Source organism: Astyanax mexicanus, chromosome 14 (genome assembly GCF_023375975.1).
Source record: "Astyanax mexicanus isolate ESR-SI-001 chromosome 14, AstMex3_surface, whole genome shotgun sequence".
In the NCBI taxonomy this organism is placed as follows: Eukaryota; Metazoa; Chordata; class Actinopteri; order Characiformes; family Acestrorhamphidae; genus Astyanax; species Astyanax mexicanus.
The window spans coordinates 46,571,638-46,592,645 of NC_064421.1; the positions used below are offsets into that span (position 1 = coordinate 46,571,638).

At 39.9% G+C, this 21,008-nt stretch overlaps 1 protein-coding gene across 6 annotated transcripts in view; it reads left to right on the forward strand.

Moving 5' to 3' along the window:
- The first annotated feature begins 503 nt into the window (after positions 1–503).
- Positions 504–21,008, forward strand: part of LOC103030706 (ryanodine receptor 3-like) — a 198,345-nt gene continuing 177,840 nt past the window's right edge. For all 6 annotated transcript variants that reach the window (XM_049463517.1, XM_049463519.1, XM_049463518.1 and 3 more), the window contains exon 1: positions 504–705. In XM_049463517.1, coding sequence (XP_049319474.1) covers positions 658–705 — 48 coding nt within the window. In that variant the 5' untranslated portion in view covers positions 504–657. The remainder of the gene's footprint in view (positions 706–21,008) is intronic.

Below are 21,008 nucleotides of genomic sequence, written 5' to 3' on the forward strand. Positions count from 1 at the left end.
GACACAGTTCAATGCAGTAATGGAGCTGGAGAAGCCATTCCCTCTCCTCCTATATAACTATTAAAAATCCTACAGAAATATCATATCAATAAAATCATGCATGGCTCCTTTAAGCTTGATTTGAAGCCTCAATCAGGCTCGAACCTGAACATTATTAATAAGACCAGGTGGTGACGTCAAAGACTAAGAAAGACTAGGGAACGAGCCTGTGTGTGTGTGTGTCTATGTTTTCTACTGCAAGACGAGAGCACGTTTTAGCCCAGAAGCTCCAGTGTAGACACACACACACACACACACACACACACACACACACACACACACACAGAAAGCCACACACATACACATACAGAGAGACACATTCACTACTACACACCACCACCACCACCACCTTACACTGGAATAGTGGAAGCTGCTGGGGGGGGGGGGGAAGCAGGCTGCGGTTGTGTGTGTGTGTCTCTCTCTCACACACACACACACACACACACACCTCTCCCTCCCTACATGGCTGTGGAATTAGCTATGTGCTGATAGCGGCAGCAGCAGCAGCAGGGGAGGAGGAGGAGGAGGAGGCTGAGGCTGAGGAGGAGCGGCCGGCGCGGAGCTGCGAGCCCACGGCGGAGGCTGCCACAGTCCGAGCGCGCGGGCTCCCGAACAGCCATGGCTGACGGCGGGGAAGGAGAGGATGAGATCCAGTTCCTGCGGACGGTGAGTGCCCGGGCTTCATGCTTCTTTACGGGGGTCTGTCTTTTTCGTGGCGGTGCTGATGCTGATGCTGGTGCTGATGCTGATGCTGCTGATGCTCCGCGAGCTGCGGACAAAGGGGCTCGTGCTCATCCTGCTCCTCCAGCTCCACTCTCTCCTGCAGCTCGCGAGCATCGCACATCGTCTCGTGCGAAAAGAAAAGAGAAAAAAAAAGAGCGGGGAGAAAAGGCGCGAAATGATCCAGAAGCCGGTGTTTATTAACCGTTAGTAGCAGTAAGTAACTGGTTCAGAGAAAACAGGATGCTCTCCTGGTTTGCGCATCGCTTCAGTGCTCCATGGTCTCGTCTCTCATCACCTGAGAGGAACTTCTGCTCTACTGAACTGCCTGTTTGCTCCTGCAGATGTGAATTTTTAAACATGTGGTTGTTTCTAAAACACGCTTGTCTTGTGTTCACCCCTCAGTCACCGCTTAAGGTCGTCCTGAAAGTCCTTAACACAACATTAAACACAGAAAGACTGTGGAAAATGGGAAATATTGGAAAATTGTTGACTGTCTTCAGCTGGAACAGACAAAACTGCAAACCTAGCAGCTGTTTAAGCCTGACAATAGCCAAAAAACAGGATTAGTTTCTCAGGGGGCCCTGGGTTAATTTTCTCTGTGATTTTATTCCTGTCTGGAACGACCATGTACATATTTTTCTCAGATGTCTTCTAAAAAAAAAACAGTCTGAATTATCTACTGTTTTTTGCTAAACTCTTTTTTTAATAACCGGTCCTCCGATTATTTTAGTCCTGTCCGGACGCACATCTCTGGGTTTCGTCTCCTCACGTTTAATAAAATAGCTATTTGTCCACTGCTGCACACCATAATTACACTTTGGGCGCACGTTTCCATGGAGGTCCACGTAATAAACACAACAGCGAGTGGAAATGGAGGAGCTACTGAACGCGATGTGACGTGAATGTTTGTGGCGCAGAAAAGGCTCCTTCTGCTTTACTCTACCATACAGCCTCTCCCTGTGCAAAGTGTGCGGAATAGTGAATAGTGAACGATATAGTGAGCAATTTAAAAAAATTGATTATTGGAACAAATTGATATTTTTTCTCTAACAATGGCACAGTTAATCACTGTATGCCCCAGACTCTTGTTATGTGTCTTACACTATTTTTCCATTGAAAATGGAATTTTTCTATTTGTCATGTTCTAAAAGCATATTATACACAATATCAATATTTATTGTAATCTCATGAAATCCAGTCACAATTAAATATAAACATTTGAATTAGTTTTTAAACATTTTTACCACACTGAAAATGTTTTTACTTTTGTTCAACTAATCATGCAGAAATGCAAGAATTTAACTAGTAACAGCGCTTGATAGAGAACAGGATCATAATTCCACTATTTACACATTAATTAAATCACTCAGTTACACATTCATCTACAGTTATTCCATCTGAACAGTTAAACCTGTTACGCTGTATGTATGTAATAAAATGAGACGTTATGGGGAAAATGGGCTAATTCTAAGGATCAATCTTAGGTTTATAAAATCTATTTCGGTTCATACAAATGAAGATCAATTTTAATCATATATATATATATATATATATATATATATATATATATATATATATATATATATATATATATATATATATATATATAAATACACCCTTAATCCTAATAGCTTTCCTTACATCTGTTGCCTTTAGTTTTTTTTAGTTTAATTCCTTTCAGCCTTCAGCAATCTACCGGTTTGCAATAAAACCAGCCATATTCAGACAGCATGCAGGTGCTGGTGGGGAACTGGTGAAGGTTTTTCATTTGCAGACTGAAGTAGGCTGACTGTGCACTGCAATTTATATCTTTGTCAATCTGTTCTTTTCAGGGATGGCTGCGTTTACTCAGAATGACACTGCTGTGTTGTAATCCTCTGGCTCGTAAAATAACCCTGGTATTGAGAGAGGTCTCAGGCTGGCGGGGCAGCATACGTTATAATGATCAGCGTAGCCTGTGGGAAGGCTGTAGGGGCTGGAATGGGAAACGGTGCTGTCTGAAAAAAGCTGTCTGAAAAAAATTTAGTTATTTAATACTTGTTTATTTTGTGCTTAAAATGTACATTTTTGATAGTTTTTTAGAAATAATAAAAAAATAATAAAAAAAAAATGTAACCTTAAGTGACAGCTTTGACGTTTTACTGTTTTTTGGTTATTGCCATCGGATCAGGGCTAGAACATGTTAGGGGTGTGCCATATCATATCATATGCAATAATAAAATTACATTTTCCATTTGTTGCAGTAGTGTATTCTTGAAATATATATATATTTTTTAAATTCAGTGTTTTGTAGTGTCGGCAAGAGTATAGTTATCGCCTAAATACCATAAAATATTGTTATACTATTTTAGGGCCATATCGCCCAGCCCTTAATTTTCATTTTGCTTTCCTCTGACTTCAGGAATGTCAGTGAATAAGCCATGCATTAGGCATTATAGTTCCATGCTGTTTTTTTTTTGCATGGAAAAATACTAATTTATTGTAATTGAGGACATGCAGTATTTTGTAAATCCATATAATCTTATGGATACAGAACTTTTCTGTTGCTTAAAGTGTTGCAATTATCAGACATGTATGATCTTCCTCCTACAGTGGACCTGTTTTTGTCTGAGACAGATTTCTTCAGGATGTAATACATTAGCTATATGTTTTAAATCAGATTAAATACTGGAATATTGAAAGCTGATATGGCTGTTAACATTGACTTTGCAGACATTTCTGGATCTCTTGGGGCAGTTTTAGAAATGAACAATGAATGAAGATTCATATTGACGGGTTATCGTGCTCGAAATTCATCTTTTTGCATATCCGGATCTCTCCCTCGAGAGAGATACGAGCCCACAGTCTCCAGATTAAGAGAGCCGGGGTTTAGATACAGGGCAGCTGCCATGTAGTAACTTATAGAATTAAAGTCTGCTTTTAATAATCCAACACCAGGGAGTAGAAAGTCTAACAGCTACAGTAATATAATAGTGTAATAAGAAAAATATCTAGCATATTTTTGTCCTTTGCATTGATTTAAAGATTACTTCATATTTGAGATTTAAAAGAAATGTAATGATATAATAGATATACAGTGATATCCCAAAAATGTAACTTTTGCAACCTCACTCACAAGATAACACCTCAAAATTTACACAAGTGTGCGCATTTGTCAAGCCATCCCTTGAAGTAACACTAGTTGGTAATGTAATACAAGGACACATATACCAGTGCGTCTCAAAAAATTTAATAACTAACTAAGTTTAGTAAAGCTAAGCTAAATAAATATAACTGAAAAAAAAAAAGACTTTCTTATAAAGTCAAATGAGCAATGGATGTTAATCTACACAGATTTCTCTCCTGAAAACTGTTAATTTGGGTGAGAAAGGCGGTTCAGTTTGTTTACAGTAAGCTTAAATTTCCAAATTTCTCCATCACTAAGACTGGAGCATTAGCATTAGCGCCTAGCTTCTAGCAGTTAGCAGCTAATGCCACCCAACAGCGCTACATTGAGTAAACTTGAGTGTTCTGAGAAGCCAGAGCGATATTAGCAGCTTGTTTTAATATGGTAAATGCGCAGACTACAGTTTGATAATACTCACCTCTGAATGACGAAAGAGCTAGCGCTGTTAGCAGCTAATGCTAATGCTGCTCCATCAGTGCTAGCCAGGGTTAGCAGCAGGCTATAGGCAGATAATAAAAACTCAAAACTCTGAACGGACAAATAGTGGTTAGCGGCTAATGCTAATGCTACTCTAGCACCGGTGCTGGAGAAACTGCACTAAAACTACTGTATAACTCTGTACTTCAGCAACATGTCTTTATTGTTCCTTAATACCTGACTGGTAAAAATTTATATATAAAGCACACCGGATTATAAGGCGCACCAACAATTTATAGTGTGAAAAATACGGTACAACATTTATTTATGCTCCTGACTGTATTTTGCCAGCATAATTTGCACATTTTAGTAGCCTACATTAACTTAAGTTCTCAGTTCTCAAAAAGTTATTTACGTTATTTAATCAGACAAACAGTTTTCAAATGTTTGCCTTATTGGTCCATTGCTCTCATATGTTTAGACAGAAATGCGTGGGTGTCACAAACTGTGTTTTATTGTGGTTGCATACTACAGCACTCGACCCAATTACTGTAGGTCCACACTGTGATGTCTCCTAACACCCCCCCCCCTCCATCCCCAAAGCATCATCATCATCAGTTACATCATCAGTTACATCCAGAGCTCCTCTGTGCTAAAGTTACATTTCTGTAGCTTGTAGATAATGTTAAATATTGCATACAGGTCTCTGGTTTGTAATAAATGTCCTTTTTGCATATCTATCTCAGCCCTGTCTGCATCACAAATGAGGAGAGAAGTGAGTCATGGTTTAATGTGTGAACTAAGCACAGTTGCTGGAGGCTCTTGACTCCATGCAGTATGTGCTAAAGGAGGGATTCAGACAGCAGAAGAGCTGCTCTCGTCCTGCAGAGACGCAGAGTCACCCACTGCCTCTTAAAATCTGCTTACTGTAAGCTGGGATGTTGCTGTAACTGGAGTATCTGGAGTAAGGATGGATGTTTGCATGGCTCTTTTGTAAAGTTGGCATTTGTAGCACTTTTTGTTTTTCGATAATGATGGCAAAACCTTCATCCAGTACTGAAATAATAATCAATTCAGTGTTTTTTGTTTAGGATTTAAAATTAAAGCAAAAAAGTATGTAGATTTTGACACTCAAAATTCTGGTATACAATACAATAAAATAGTGCATAAAAAAAAATATATATATATCATTGAAAAGTTACATTATATCTTCTGGTGTTGATCCACTGTGTTTTATTATCAAGTCTAAAGTCAGTGCAGTTTTGTTTTCCCACAAAATCTTACAGCACTTCATATCTTACAGCTTCCCTCTGCTGCTGACAACTTTTATGAAGATGCAGATTTCATTGCTCCTTTGTCTTCTTCACTCTGTGCTCCAGCTCACCCCAAACCAATTACTCAGCAGTCCAAAGCAGTCCAAATTTATAATAAAAAAGGATAAATGTTACCAAACCATCACTGATTGGTGGAAACTTCACACTAGACCTCGAGCAGCTTGGACTGTGTGTCCCTCAACTCTTCCTTAGGAGAAACATGTATTGAAATATGAAGCAAATTTGCAGACGCCAAACTTCTCCTTCCTCTTGGACAGCAAATTGTGGATGGCACATGGGAGATTGTGGCAGCTGCAGGGTGCACCTGTACTTCATTAACAGTGGGTCTGCAGTGCCGAGCTTTGAGGCTCCAGCTCTAGGACAAAATGGGGACATTTGGTTAATGAATTACGTACAAAGCTGGACAAAACTGGACAGATGGCACATAAAGAGGATAAAGATTGGACAATTGGACATGATTGACTGATTAAAGACTCTAGAGACAAAAATGAGAGATTAATAATTAGGTAGAGAAAATAATTAAAAAGGTAAAATCTTTGGTTGAGCCTAGTGATTGGGAACGTGGCTATATTTTTTCTATAGCTTTCAAAAACATGCACATGAAAAGATATAAATAACTTTTAAATGGGTTCATGAAGTGATACATTAGGTGACAGCTTTGAAACGCTCATACATATGTATATGTATACATTATGAGTTTGAGCAAGGACGATAAACAGGTAAAAATGTTGTATCACAATATTTAAAGGCATTTTTTAATATATTTATTTCCTATTTTCTCCCATTTTTCTCAGAATTAAAATTAATTCCCACAACACCAGGAGGTTGAAGACTAGCACACGTCTCCTCCGATACACATAAAGTCAGACTCCGCCTCTTTTTAAACTGCTGCTGATGCTGTAGCATTGCTGAGTAGCATTACAGCGCTAACGCTCGGAGGAAAGCAGCGCAGCGACTCGGTTCCGATACATCAGCTCACAGTCGCAGCCTTGTGCTGATCCACATCACCCTAGGAGTGATGAGGGGAAAGAGAGAGCGCCATCTACTGTACTGTACCCACCCAGAGAGAGCAAGGTCAGTTGTGCTCTCTCAGGGCTCTGGCAGCTGATGGCAAGCTGCGTGATAATACAATTTTCTGCTGGAAGGAGTGGCTGTCCAACACCTTCACCTCTCTCTGCTCCTCCACATACAGCAGTAGTATGGGATGTTCTGGATGCTATCTCTCCTCGTCTTCACCGTGATGTCAGCTGTTGAGAGCAGCTGTGAGCAGCGAGAGCTGGAAATCCATCATTTAGGCCGATGGCTGCATGTGCAGCACACATTGACTGCACTATTGAGGAGAAAGCTCCTTAAATTGTGCATTTATGTGCATAATGGCATTACCAGGAGATAGCTCTTCACGCTGTTGGCTGATGATGATGATGGGATTAGGCTTTTTATTTATTTCTGTAGCCTCCATTTTTTTGGCCAGAAGCTCAGAAGCTGGTTTCTTGCCTCACCTTCAGTAGAGGTCAATGGTCAGTGGTGCTGATTGGCGCTACATCTGTGCTGATGGAAAGAACCTCCTTTAGGGATCTTTAGAGGAATAATGGCCAACAGATTTCAGTTTATTCCATGTGTTTCATAGATACTGCTGTAGCCTCCATTCTTTGATGTGAAGCTGAGATCTTCAGTAGAGGTCAAACATCAGTGGTGCTCATTGGTGCAGCATCTGCTTTACTGGATAAATTCTTCAAAAAGGGCTACCTAAGGGATTTCAATCTAATCAATGTTTTGCATGTGCAGCTTATGATGAAGGAGTATGGGCTCTAATTCTGACAGCTTTCCCTGTGCAGAAAAATAGGATACCTGAAGGACACAGGACGATGAATCTTAAAAAAAATGGAGTGAGAAGTTGACATTTTAATAATAAAATAAAAAATATATATAAACATGTAAATAATTTTATGTTTTGATGAAGCTCCCGTTTCACAAGCTTTCCTAACTTACACCAAATCTACAAAAAATCTCATCTCGTTCTCATCTCATGAACTCACTGCCAATATCTGGCATGTTGCTATCTTGGCTGCAGGAAATACAGGTGTGCCACTGACTGATTAAAACCCTGACAACAGTCAGATGCCCAATCCTATCTTAGCCATACAGGTGCCAAAGTTATAGCTCACCTGGGAATGACTCTTAAAAGGAAGTGACAACTGGCACACTGATTGGTTTATTTCACATTACGCCTAAAATTAACCACACCCATGATTAATTAAGAGAATTAGTGCTTACTTTTACGCACTATTTTTTCACAATACCAAACACACACTTACACGCCGTCAATCCAGTTTCACAGTGCAAAAATTGACCAGTGCACTATAGATCACTAACACAGGGCCTAATAAGTCACTTGAAGCCGTAAGTTGAAGCAATGGGTCGCTGTGCCTTTAAGGAACACGCCAGCTTGTTGCATTCCTCCGCAGGGGGCAGCAGCTGACTGGTTGGATGTGAGAAGGAGGGCAGAGCTCTGTTTGTGTGTGTGTGTGTGTAAGAGAGAGAGAGAAAATGTGTGTGTGTAGAGATTGCAAAGCAGGTATGTCTTGTGGTGCAGAGAGAGACTGCAACAGGCATTTTCCAGCAACCGAGCAGATATACACCACAGACTCATTCTGCTCAGTGTCGAGATTATTCAGCATCTTTATTTCTCCCAATCCTCCCGTTCCCCTTTATCTCCCCTGTGTCTGTCGGGTAAACACATGGCCACACTCATATACAAATATTTACTCCCTCAAAAAAATGTATATATAGAGAGATTTTTAAACATGCTTGGCAGTAAACACATTTATCATACAGTTATTTCAGTTTTAAATCTTTGCTTTTTATAAGGGTGCATTCGTACACATTAATCCCAAGGTTAATTACCATTATTCCCATAGACAAGTGTCATGCGGGACAAGAGAGAAGGAGCGGTCATAAACACGAGGTAACACATGGCTGGGCACGTGCTTGTAAACACAGAGGTAGACAATCTGTTACAACAAGTTGTGCACCTCAGTTTAGCACAGTTCAGTACATATATTTCCAGTTACAGCTGAAATCACGCTTTTAATTCCAGAAAAACAATCTTATTTCATATTAATGACAAACACCTGCTTTTAGACCACAATAGTTTATTGTCTTGACGGACAGTTCTGCTGGAAACAGGAGAGTTGAGGTGCACATTGAATTCTGTCGTGATTTGATCAGCCGTGGTTTTATGTTTTTTGGATACAATCCCGGTTAGCACCCGAACATCTCTTTCAGACAGCTTCCTCTTACAGCGTCCACAGTTAATCCTGTTGGATGTGGTTGGTCCTTCTTGGTGGTATGCTGACATTACCCTGGATACCGTGGCTCTTGATGCATCACAAAGACTTGCTGTCTTGGTCACAGATGCTCCAGCAAGACGTGCACCAACAATTTGTCCTCTTTTGAACTCTGGTATGTCACCCATAATGTTGTGTGCATTGCAATATTTTGAGCAGAACTGTGCTCTTACCCTGCTAATTGAACCTTCACACTCTTCTTCATGCTCTTACTGGTGCAATAATGTACAATTAATGAAGATTGAACACCAGGCTGCTCCAATTTAGCCATGAAACCTTAAAATCCCACACTAAAATGATGACAGGTGTTTCAGTTTCATTATCCAACCCCTGTATATATATCGCAATTCACTAATGTGCCTTTCTGACCAGTTTGGATGTGTAGCTCTCTGGGCATGATAGAATAATCACTTGACTAATCAACTAATCGAAAACAAAAATAATCAACAGATTAGTTGGCTTTTAAAATAATCATTAGTTAATAATCGCTATTTTTTTTCTAGCCATGTTCCATTATCACGATTTCCCAGCTCACACTTTTTTGCCTGTATTCACGTTCTGCATGTCAGCTGTACAGGTGCAACTGTGTGTGTGTGTGTGTGAGTGTTTGAGAGCACGTTTATTTTGTGCATCAGCTTCAAAAACAGTCGCCTGCAACCCCCTGGAGTGCAGAACTGCTCACACACACACTGCCTGTGTTGATTCACTCCCGGGGATGTGGAAACCTGACAGCTCTGATATTAGTGCTCTGATATGGTGCTCTGATAGTGAACTGACCTCAGAGCAGAGAGCCGAGCTGTTCTGGCCCCTGTTTAGATTGTCTTTCTCTCAGACTGACAGCAGGCCAGGTGATTTGTACAAGTTATGCACATGGAGGTGTGTGTGTGTGTGTGATTCTTTATCTGACGGATGCTGAGACGGGAGATAGGTGGTGAAACCAGGCCCCCAGCTTTTCCCTTCCAAAACGTGCCACCGGAAGTGTGCTGCTGAGGAATGAGAGGACCATTTGAGCAAAGCTATCCATTCACTTCCATTCATTTCGGGGTGTCTTTAAACCAATAATAAATGTATTTCCAAGCCATTTTCGATTATGACACGGCCCATGTTCTTTTCTACAAATAACGGATATTCTGCAATTTGATTCATAAGATTAATAATCTGTTCATAGCTTTAGAAAATAACATTTTTATACAACTATGCTAACGATGACGTAAAAAGACAGCGACCCAAAACACCGTGCTGTAATGTTTGGAGAAGTTGCTCCTCTTAATTTAAAAGTAACGAGCTGATTGAATTAGAGCAGGGTCAAAGTAACCTCTTATTATGCAAATATAATACTACTACTGTTACGGGATAGGGTGGTGTTGGATCCAAGTGCAGAGCAAAATGGTTGTTTGTTTTGGGATGTATTTAATAATTTATATCTTCAGTCATATATGTTTGCTTAGGTATATTTATAATTATTTGATTACTCAATTGTTTCTGATATTTATAAATATGTTTTAATATTGTTTGTGTCAAAAGGGTGTGCTTGTGGAACTTGGTTTGGTTTTCCACAGAGGAAACTGGAAAATAGGTGGAAAACAAAACTCTGAAGAGGTGCACAAAAAAAGGCGGGAAACAGAACAAAGGAAATGCCACAAAATGGCATGTACAACTGAAACACAGCTTTTTAGCTTCAAATAACTCAAACCAAAACACAATCAAACTCAAAACGGACTGAGCACAGCTCAGACCTCTACTTTTACTTTCTTTTGAGATCTTTTATATCTTTTTTGTGCGACTTTCTTTTCTTTTCTTTTCTTCTTTCTTTCTTTTATTTTCTTCTGTCTTTCTTTCTTTCTTTTATTTTATTTTCTTACACCCTCTGTTACCAGTCACCCCTCTTTAAAGGTGCGAGGAGAATGAGTGGTTTGACTGGGCTTTATATAGAGTGCTGCACAGGTGTCGCTGGTTGCCACTGATCACCGCTGGGGATTCTGGGACTTGGAGTTTCGGGACCCAATGCCACTTCTTTTTCCCCTCTGTTGCCCAGCTCCCCTGCTGGTGGCCAGTGGTGCAGCACTGCCCATCACAACTACTATCAGTTATAATATATTGTAGATAGTAAGAAAGTAGTAAATAGAAGTAGAAATAGAAATGCACATTTATTATTCTTATTACTGAGTTTCTAAATGCTTGTTATATAGACAAACTATGAATATTCTTCAGTAAATCCGTGGACTAATATTGGATATCAGTAATTCTAGTTTTTATCTGCTGTTTATTCAATAAATTCTGGGACGGAATGGAGCTTTTCTCACTGTGGAGTGAATAGTTCTGTGCAGCTCCTATAAACAGTACGGTTGTTTGCACGGCACGCGGAAGATTCGCGTCATGCTGGCGCCTGCGCAGTCTCTCACTTTCCCGGTGAACGCCCCACGAGAAGCCGATCAGGAAGTGACACGATTGGCCTCACCTGGCTCCGTTGAAATCAGCGGGATGGCTTGGTCCAGTTAATATATACTGTCAATGAGTGAAACCACAGCCCAGGCCTGAGGGGTGAATACCAAACACCTGCCTGCCTCAGCTGCCTACTGCCTACACCCTGCGTCACATAGAGTAAAGTCCCCTTTTGCAACACTCCCACCCCTGCCGACCTACAATATTACAATAACTATATATTCTCTGTCTTGACTTTAGGTTATATGAACTTAATACACATTAACAGCCCACAAATACAACAGCTACAAACCACAAAAGTACCATGTACAACAGACCACAACAATTAGTGCTTAACCCTTTGAACTCTAGGCTGTTTTGGTGTGTTTTTTCTCTTTCAGGTCTTGTAACACAGTAATTATATCAGACAGACACATGCCCTGATCTCTTTTACTCCAGAAGACATACGGCTGCTCAAAAATATAAACATTTAAAATGTTAAAGGAAGCAGAATTGTTATATTTTCCTGGAACTGATCATGTTTTGCTCAAAATTTTACCAAACGCCTGCTTTTTTTTTAACTTATTTTTGAATGTATAGACTTTAAAGATTACAGTGTTTATGAGTTAAAAGCATAAGAATATTGATGATTTGAGTTCATTACATGGATTATTAATTATTATATTGACAAAATACATGGAGAAGCAGAATCAGGCGGAGTTATTTATCTTGATAATCAATAATCACACCTCTAGGATACATAAAATACTAAAAATCTAAAGACACTCAGAGCAGCCTATACCTTTCAGTATTTTAAGGATCAGGACACACAAAGAAAACTACAATATAAACTACAAATATAATCTTTTTAGTCAAAATAAATAAAAATGTTCAGTGCAAAATAACTACTTAATACGCAAATGGCACAGCACACTGAGAGCAGCTCAAAGAGCAGCCCGTTCTCCAGAGAATGTGAACATTCTCATGTCCTTAAAGAAAAACTTGAAAATTTAAAAATAACAGTTGTTTTGTCTAGCCTCAAATATGTTAATAGTTTTGGTACCTTAAGGAGCATCTTTCTCTCAGATAAAGTTAATAATATATCTTTATTAAAGAAAAAAAACGTCTCATTCTCAGGGACCGAAAAAGTCTTAAAGTCTTATTTTTCATGTTTAACTGTTACAGTAGGATAGAGTTCAGTTTGTTAAGGCTCTAATTGTTCTATTATTTTGTACATGACTGTTCCTGTATTTTTTTATTATTTATTTTGTTATGTTGCACATTGCTGTTTTAATAGTGCACATGGCTGCTACCAAAAAAGCCACTAGATGGCATTACATATATATATATATATCTTAATTAAATTATTTAAATTTGACCATTAGTGCCTAATGTGGTGTATTACAGATGTACACTTGTATCACTTTGCATCACTTATATCAAGCCCACCTTTTGAAATAAGATTTTGTAAATTTGATGAATCAAACAAATGAGTGACCATAGACTAATCTAAAACTGGCATAGGCCTCTCTGCTGTAAAAAAAAAAAGAAAATCGAATCGAATCGTGACCCTAAAATCGTAAATAAAATCGAATCGAGGATTTAGAAAATCGTGACATCCCTAATAACTACTGATGCATCAAGATTCACCCTGGTTAAAAACAAGGACAGAGTGTAAATGTGATTAATCCAGTGTGGCAGGAGTCAGAACAGCAGACTCGGCTTTGTTCTCCTGACCCGACTGAAGCACCAGTGAGATGCTTAGAGCCTAAACATCCTGTTTAAAAAGATAACCGAGACTGACGTTAAAAAAAAACATCTCCAGCACAGAGAGCCCTACTGAAGCTTCCATATCTGTTTCTGTTTCGTTTGGACTCAGTAAGAAGTGAGCAGAGAGCAGCGGAGGTATATTCTGGTCTTAAGATGTGCTGAGCTGTGATACAGGGTGTTATGGATCCTCTCTGGCACTCGAGACCCGCCCACACACCTCCACGCAAACCGTGAAAACTCGGCTGGGAGCTTTCCAGCTGTTTGAAATCAGCAGATGAATCTGAAGACGTACACACAGTCTACCTATAAAGTTTTATAAAGAGTGTGGGTAGGCTCTGTTGGTCTATTTATGCTCTAATTACGTATATCTCTCAATTCAATTCAGTCTTTTAGTTAAAAAAAAAAAAAGGCTTCTATCTACCAAATCAAATTTGATGACTAGAGGTCTCAAGAGAGCTGGGTTGCCCTCAAGTAGAGGATTATCCAGGTCAGAAACTACACACTGGTTCTCAGTCATTATTGCATTATTGGATTATTTTAAAACCTCAGTATGGACTAATGGAATGGAGCAGTGGGAATTTGCATACAGTTGCAAGAAAAAGTATGTGAACCCATTGGGATTACTTGGATTGCTGCATAAATTGGTCATTAAAAGACCAACACAGTCTGATCAAGCTCTCAGAAGACCTATGTTCAAGAATTGTTGACTTGCATGAAGCAGGAAAGGTTTACAAAAGTATCTCTAAAAGCCTTGATGTTCACGTGTCCACGGTAAGACAGACGCTCTACAAATGGGGAAAGTTCAGCACTGTTACTGGAGCTACTCTCTCTAGGCGTGGTCCTGTAAAGTCCTGTAAAGATGACTGTAAGAGCACAGCGCAGAGTGATCAATGAGGTGAGGAAGAACCCTAAAGTGTCAGCTGAAGACTGAATACAGAAATCTCTGGCACATGCTAACATTTCATGGGATGACACCACAGAGGAAATATGGTGGAAAGGGCATCAAGTGTTACCCAAGTAAACTACCCATAAATTAAGATTTTTTCAAGCATGAGAGAACACAGTAAAACAGCCCAAAACAGAAGAAAATCTCTGTCACTATTTCCTTGGTCTCTAAGGCTATGTTCACATTACGAGCCACATTGTTCAAATCTGTTTTTTTGCTCAGATTTGATTTGTCTATCCTGATGGTTCACATTCACTGTAAGTGTAAGTGATCTGTATCTGTGTGTAATGTGAACACAGAATCTGTTCCTGAAACACCGTCTCACATGCTGCACACTGATACCTGTATAAACGTCTCTTCCTTCTTCACCAACAACAACAAAAAAACTCATATTAGAGAGACGAGAGACTCGTAGCTTTATAAAGGGAAATTGATGAGTTTGTTAGCAGCTCATATGTGGAGCATCTTTTGCTGGAGTGGAGAGTAAACAGTAAACAGCTGGTCTGAAGTTCATGCTCAGGTCCAGGAGGTGAAAAAAGGACAGGTGGTTTGCTTTTGCTGTTTTTTTTGCAGCTATAGTTGCACAGCTGCTACAAAAAGAGATGTGTTGTGGGTACGAGAGAGAAGCACGTAGCGCTAATGCTAATGCGTAAAAGCAAAAAGACGCACGAATTCTGATTTTAACGGTTAATATTCATGTGATACGTATCCGATTTAGGACCACATATGAAAAAATCGGATTTGGCACGTTCACACAGCCATAAAAAAAACAGATCTGAGCCACATTGAGCGAAAAATCAGATTTGAGTCACTTCAGCCTGGTAATGTAAACGTAGCCTATATAGTCCAGTTTGTTCTTCTGCATTGATTTGTATGAATTTTGTAATTGTGAAATAAATAAATGAATGAATTATATTTCTCAGCATTTGTTTAAACAGTTAGCTAGTTTTTACAAGGTGGGCTGGTTTTCCTGCGAGAACACATCCCAGCAGAAATCCTTTTCCTTTAACTCAGCTTCATGAAGTCGGAGACTGACAGATGAGCCTCGTGTGGAATTAAGCCAACACACTGAGCGCGAGACTGCCCGTCGAACGCTCTAATGATCTATCGATCCAGCAGTAAATGAAGAAATTTCCTTGACCACAGTCAGAGTCATAGTACAACACGCTGTGCTAACCCGTCTCAGTCATTAACACACTGCTATCTGTCACCATTATACAGCTGAAGCAGGAATATATTGTTCTGTTCTAGATACAGCAGACCTTAATGGCTTATTGTTTAGTACAGGAGTGATCATTTTTTTGTTTTTTTTTATAATTTTATTTCTAATTTTTCCCATTTTCTCCCAAATTTACACAGCCAGTTACCCACCCCCTATCACTAATGATGCCCCAACACACCGGGAGGGCGAAGACTAACACATGCCTCCTCTGATACATGTGAAGTCAGACACCGCTTTTTTTCGAGCATTGCCGAGCGGAATCACAGCCCGCTTGGAGGAAAGCGCATCGACTCGGTTCCGATACTTCAGCACACAGACGCCCTGCGTTGTGGACATCACCCTAGGAGTGATGTGGGGAGAGAGCGCCATCTACCCACCCGGAGGGAGCAGGGCCAATTGTGCTCCCTCTGAGCGCCGGCAACTTGATGGCAAAGCTGCATGAACGGGGGTTGGAACCTGTGACCTCCTTACTGTGAATTATTTCACAGTATGTGTTATGAACGGCAGACATCCCTGTAAATGAACGTTGGCTAGTTAATAACACACTGACAACGACGCAGAGAGCGCGGAGCGCCGCGCGCGAGAGAGATACAGAGAGAGAGAGAGAGAGAGAGATACAGAGAGAGATACAGAGAGAGAGAGAGAGAGAGAGAGAGAGAGAGAGAGAGAGAGGAGCAACGATGTGGAGAGCACGGAGCGCGAGGGCGAGAGTGAGAGAGATACAGAGAGAGAGAGAGAGAGAGAGAGGAGCAACGATGTGGAGAGCACGGAGCGCGAGGGCGAGAGAGAGAGAGATACAGAGAGAGAGAGAGAGAGAGAGAGGAGCAACGATGTGGAGAGCACGGAGCGCGAGGGCGAGAGAGAGAGAGATACAGAGAGAGAGAGAGAGAGACCCATGACGAGAGTGAGAGAAAGTGCTGCAATTTAAAAAAAATGTCTAGTGGAAGTGATGCACGGAGACAGACACCGATTCTCCTTATGAACATTTTCATCACCTGGTAAGAAACCCACATTTGCAGTGTCATGAGCAAATGTCTACAATGAGCCGTTTCAAAGAACGTATAGTGATTTCTAGCTTGTAGTGTAAAAAAAAGTATTTATTTGAATATCTCACCAAAAAAGGAACAAGTTCAGAATTAAAATTGTGAACTTTGAACGTGAACTGTTCACTTTGAGCATGTGTGAACTGAACTTGAACTAGTTCAGAAAAGCTGTGAACTGGCACAACACTGATGACTGGCATAAAAAAACAAACAAACAAAAAAAAACGTAAATTCACTATATTTTCTGCTTCTGGATGGAATGTACCAGCGAAGGTGCTGCCGTGAGACTGCCCTCTTCCTCCAGTTCTGCTTGCGTCTGCACATCCTCTTAACAGTGTCAGCGTCGCTCACCTCTGGAACACTTGCATATCAAACGCTGGTCATAAATCACACTGCGCTTCAGTTCCCAGCAGTACCGAGCCTGGCCCTATAAAGTTAGCAGAAGATTTTATTAGGAAGAGCATTCTGGATATGGACCCTTGTCGAATTTCTTGACTGTTCTGCATGGTCAGGGCATCTGGCATTCTTCTCAACTTTACTGCTTCGTTCTGATGCTCCCTATTTTGCATGCAGCATCGGTATTTCTGATGCACATCAAAGACAATCAAACAGGCGCTGATTTAGTGATTTAGTATTTACTTTGTTGGTTTTTTTAAATGCTACAGCTGTAGTAGTGTACGTAATTCTGTCTGGAGACTTAATGCAGCTTTATACATGCATTAAGTGCAAGTGCGGCGACAGAAACGGCGCTAGTTTGAGGATTATTTGACGTGTCTAAACTACTTGTCAGCCGTTGGGAGCACTGTCAAGCAGTCATAAATAAAGACAGATGACTCCAGACGTAGCGTCACTGACAGGAAGATGAAACGGCTCCAGATCTTATCTTACGGGTGTTGATTCTGTCTCTGTGTGTCTTTACTGAATCCACAGTGTTTGGGTTATATATCCATACACTGTGGTTTTGAATACTGAATAAAATGATGCATAAAATTTACTTTAAAAAAGTTTCACATTTGCTTTTTTTAAGTAAATTAAATTTCTCGTAAATTTAAGTAACATTAACTCGGTTTCAAGACTTAAATAGAGTTACACAGAGTAAATAAATGTAGCAAATCCTCAGTAAATCCTTTCTTTTAGTAAACTTTACTTAATTTCTGCATACAATATTACCTAATTACAATTACTTAATTTATACAATATTATTATAGATAATTTTAGTTAAAACACACATTCAAATATTTACATAATCTTAAATATTTATTTTGTAAACAGACCAAGTCTCACTGTCTCAACACATGGATGTTTTTAGTTTACTAAAAATAATGTATTGCATGTTTTAACTAAACATATTTAAATTTCAGGAATTATAATATATTATGTACATTATATACATTATTTGTGAATATTTGAGTAATGTTCTAATCCAGATTATGGCAAGAACTTGTCAACTAAATAATATCTGATAAGTGCAGTTGCAGAGCATTAACATTAAACATTTTATGATGAAACTGGCATTCATCAGGAACAAACAATAAACTTGGTCAGAAATACAGAAATGGATCGGTAACAAAAAAGCAGAAATACAAAAGAAACACGTCGTAGAAGAGTTAAGAGTTAATTAAGGGTTAACCAAACATATTTATCATATATTTAACAGTGAACAGTGATTTTTTTTTTTTTTTAAACTTGCATTTGCTGCACACAAACCAGAATCTATATGTTACCTGTTGACTGGAGGCTCCTGTCAGTTCCAGCTCTGGTCATTATTTCTAATTCTAGCTGGAGTCACCGTGCTTGTTTCACGAGTGCAGCGCTGTAATTAATGGGCTTTTTGTGTCTGATATTTCACCGCATGTCAAGTTTCTTCTATTGTCGTCCTCCAGCCAATATTTCCCACCCTTGACATTTAAAAAAAACAGCCCTGTTACCAAAGAAACGCTGCTTTAGAAGAGGCACCTGCAGTTTTCTGCCGCTGTCTGGTCTGCTGTGCTCTCTCCCTCCTACACAGACAGCATCTCTCCACAGGGAAGAACCTCGCACACTCCTCAGCTCCTCAGCTCATTCCACAGGATCTTTTTATCATTACTGTGGATTTATGCTTAACTTAGCTCAGATGCCACAGTATAGTAAAGAAGGTGATCAGTATGTATGCTGATTTAGGTTTAGGTTCAGCAACAGTATGTGCTGAAAGAATGAGGTCAGCTGACTACCTGAATATACTACTGAATATAGACCAGGTTATTCCTGGATCAATGGATTTGATTTTTTCTTCCCTGATGACACAAACATATTCCATCATATCAGTGTCAGGATTCATGGGTTGGGAATTGTCAAATATATGGAGTTCGTGAACAACAACTGCATGATGATTATGATGATAATGATGGTGACATTACGCCTATATTGCACCTTTCTAAACACCCAAGGGCATTTTCCAAACACAACACATTTACATCCTGAAAAATAATATATAAATAAGACATAAATGTTATTGTGGACTCTGGTCCAGACTTTTAGGTGTGAAAATGTCCTTAAAAATTCATTTTAAATCTAAAGACTTGAAGAAGAAGATGCTTCTTTATAGCACATTTAAAAAATATCTCACGTTTGTTTTAAACCTTTCGTCTCTAAAACTTTTGTCTCGTCAGTCCATTTCAGTATTTTCACAAAAGTCTTGGGGATCATCAAGGTTTTTCTGGCACCATTAAGTCAAGAATTAATGTTCTTTTCGCTCAGCAGTGGTTTTTGTCTTGGCCCTCTGTTGTAGGGTCTTTTTTGACCTCTTGGATGAGTCGTCCCTGCCCTCTTGGGGTAATGTTGGTCAGCTGGCCACTTCTTGGAAGGTTCATCACTGATTCAAGTCCCAAAATAACTTTATACCTTAACTTTTTCCAGACTGATAGATCTGAATTACTTTCTTTCTCATTACTTTCTCCTGAATTTCTTTGGGTATTGGCATAATGTCTAGCTTCTGAGTATCTAGCTTTTGGTCTACTTGGCTTTGTCAGGCAGGTTTTATTTAAGTTTCTTCACTTCTTGAACAGGTGTGCCAGTAATCAGGCCTGGGTGCGGCTAGAGCAAGTAGGTTTGGATTTTTTTTCTTCCTTAATAATAAAAACCCTTTATTTAGAAACTAGATTTTGCATTTACTTGTGTTGTCTTTAGCCCTATTCGGAGGGGATACATTTTTAAGGGGGTTCTGTGGGCTAATTTTCTCTTTTATGAGGGGGGGGGGGGGTTATCCTCTATGATTTTATTCCCATCTGGAACGACCATGTACGTGCTTTTCTCAGACGTCCTCTGACAAAATTACCGGCTGATTTACAGTATCTACTGATTTTCGTTGAATTCTGTGGTCCTCCGGTAATTTTAGTCCTGTCAAGTCGCAAATCTCTGAGTTTCGTCTCCTCAAGTTTAATAAAATAGGTATTTGTCCTTCCACGCACCGTAATTACACGTTGGGCAGCGCGTTTCCACGGAGATCCACGTAAAAAAACACAACAGCGAGTGGAAATGGAGGAGCTACTGAACGCCGTGATGTCATGTGACCGAGAAAGCTTAACAACTCACTGGTCCTCCTGTTTTTTTCAATTGTACTCTGGATGCAGGGGTTTTATCCACTATTTGTATCTGCTGTGGTGAGCTGTTGTGTCGACAGCCCTTCGGCCCTCTGCTACATGGTAATGTCTTCTACGCCTGACGTCTGTTTTCTTTTTTGACGCCATCCCCTCCCCATCGTCCTGCCTCATAAAAGATTCATGCCACTTTAACTACCTCTGCGTCGGCTTCTGCTCGCCGTGAGCTCCGGCTAAGAGATATCAGGCCTTTTTATTACAGCCTTGGTGCTGCAGAGTCAATGATGTGTGTGATAAAACAATGTGTTATTTTGCTAGGGCAGCAGCTGGGGGGAGGCATGGAACTGCTGAGCTCTCTGGTGTGTGTGTGTGTGTCTGGAGGTGGGGGGCGGGGGCTGGGTAGGGGTTTATAGTGTTGGCAATGATAAGGGCGGATCGAAGCGGATCTATGTTTTTAATTCATTTGTGTACGCCTGTTCACGCCAGATGTTTTCTCAAAGCAGAAATCTGGGAAGAGATCTTAATGAGCGCTGCAGATCAGCCAGGGTTTTTTTTTTGTGACAGCTGTTGATTGGGCCAGGTGTTTTTTTTTTTGGGTATTTCGAAACAAATACCAACACTGACTTTGACCTTGACTTTGATACTGAATAGTTTCTGTTTACCGTATTTTTCTCACTATAAAGTGCACCGGATTATAAGGCACACTCTCAATGAATGTCTATTTTCTGGTCTATTTTCATACATGAGGCACACTGGATTATAAGGTGCATGATGCGATACTAGTAAGGAACAGCGGTGTTGCCATGTTTTCCTCTCTAATTCAGCAAAAAAACTGAAGCTAAGCTAAATTAAGTAAACGTGAAGCAAACGTGTATAACATGAATACAAAATACATGTATATTAAAAAGAGGTTATATGAAAACTGTCTTAGATAGGGTCTTTAGTGTAGGCCCCTTCATCGGCCCAGGTCTTGAGAAGTCTGTACTCATTTCTGTAGATTCTTTT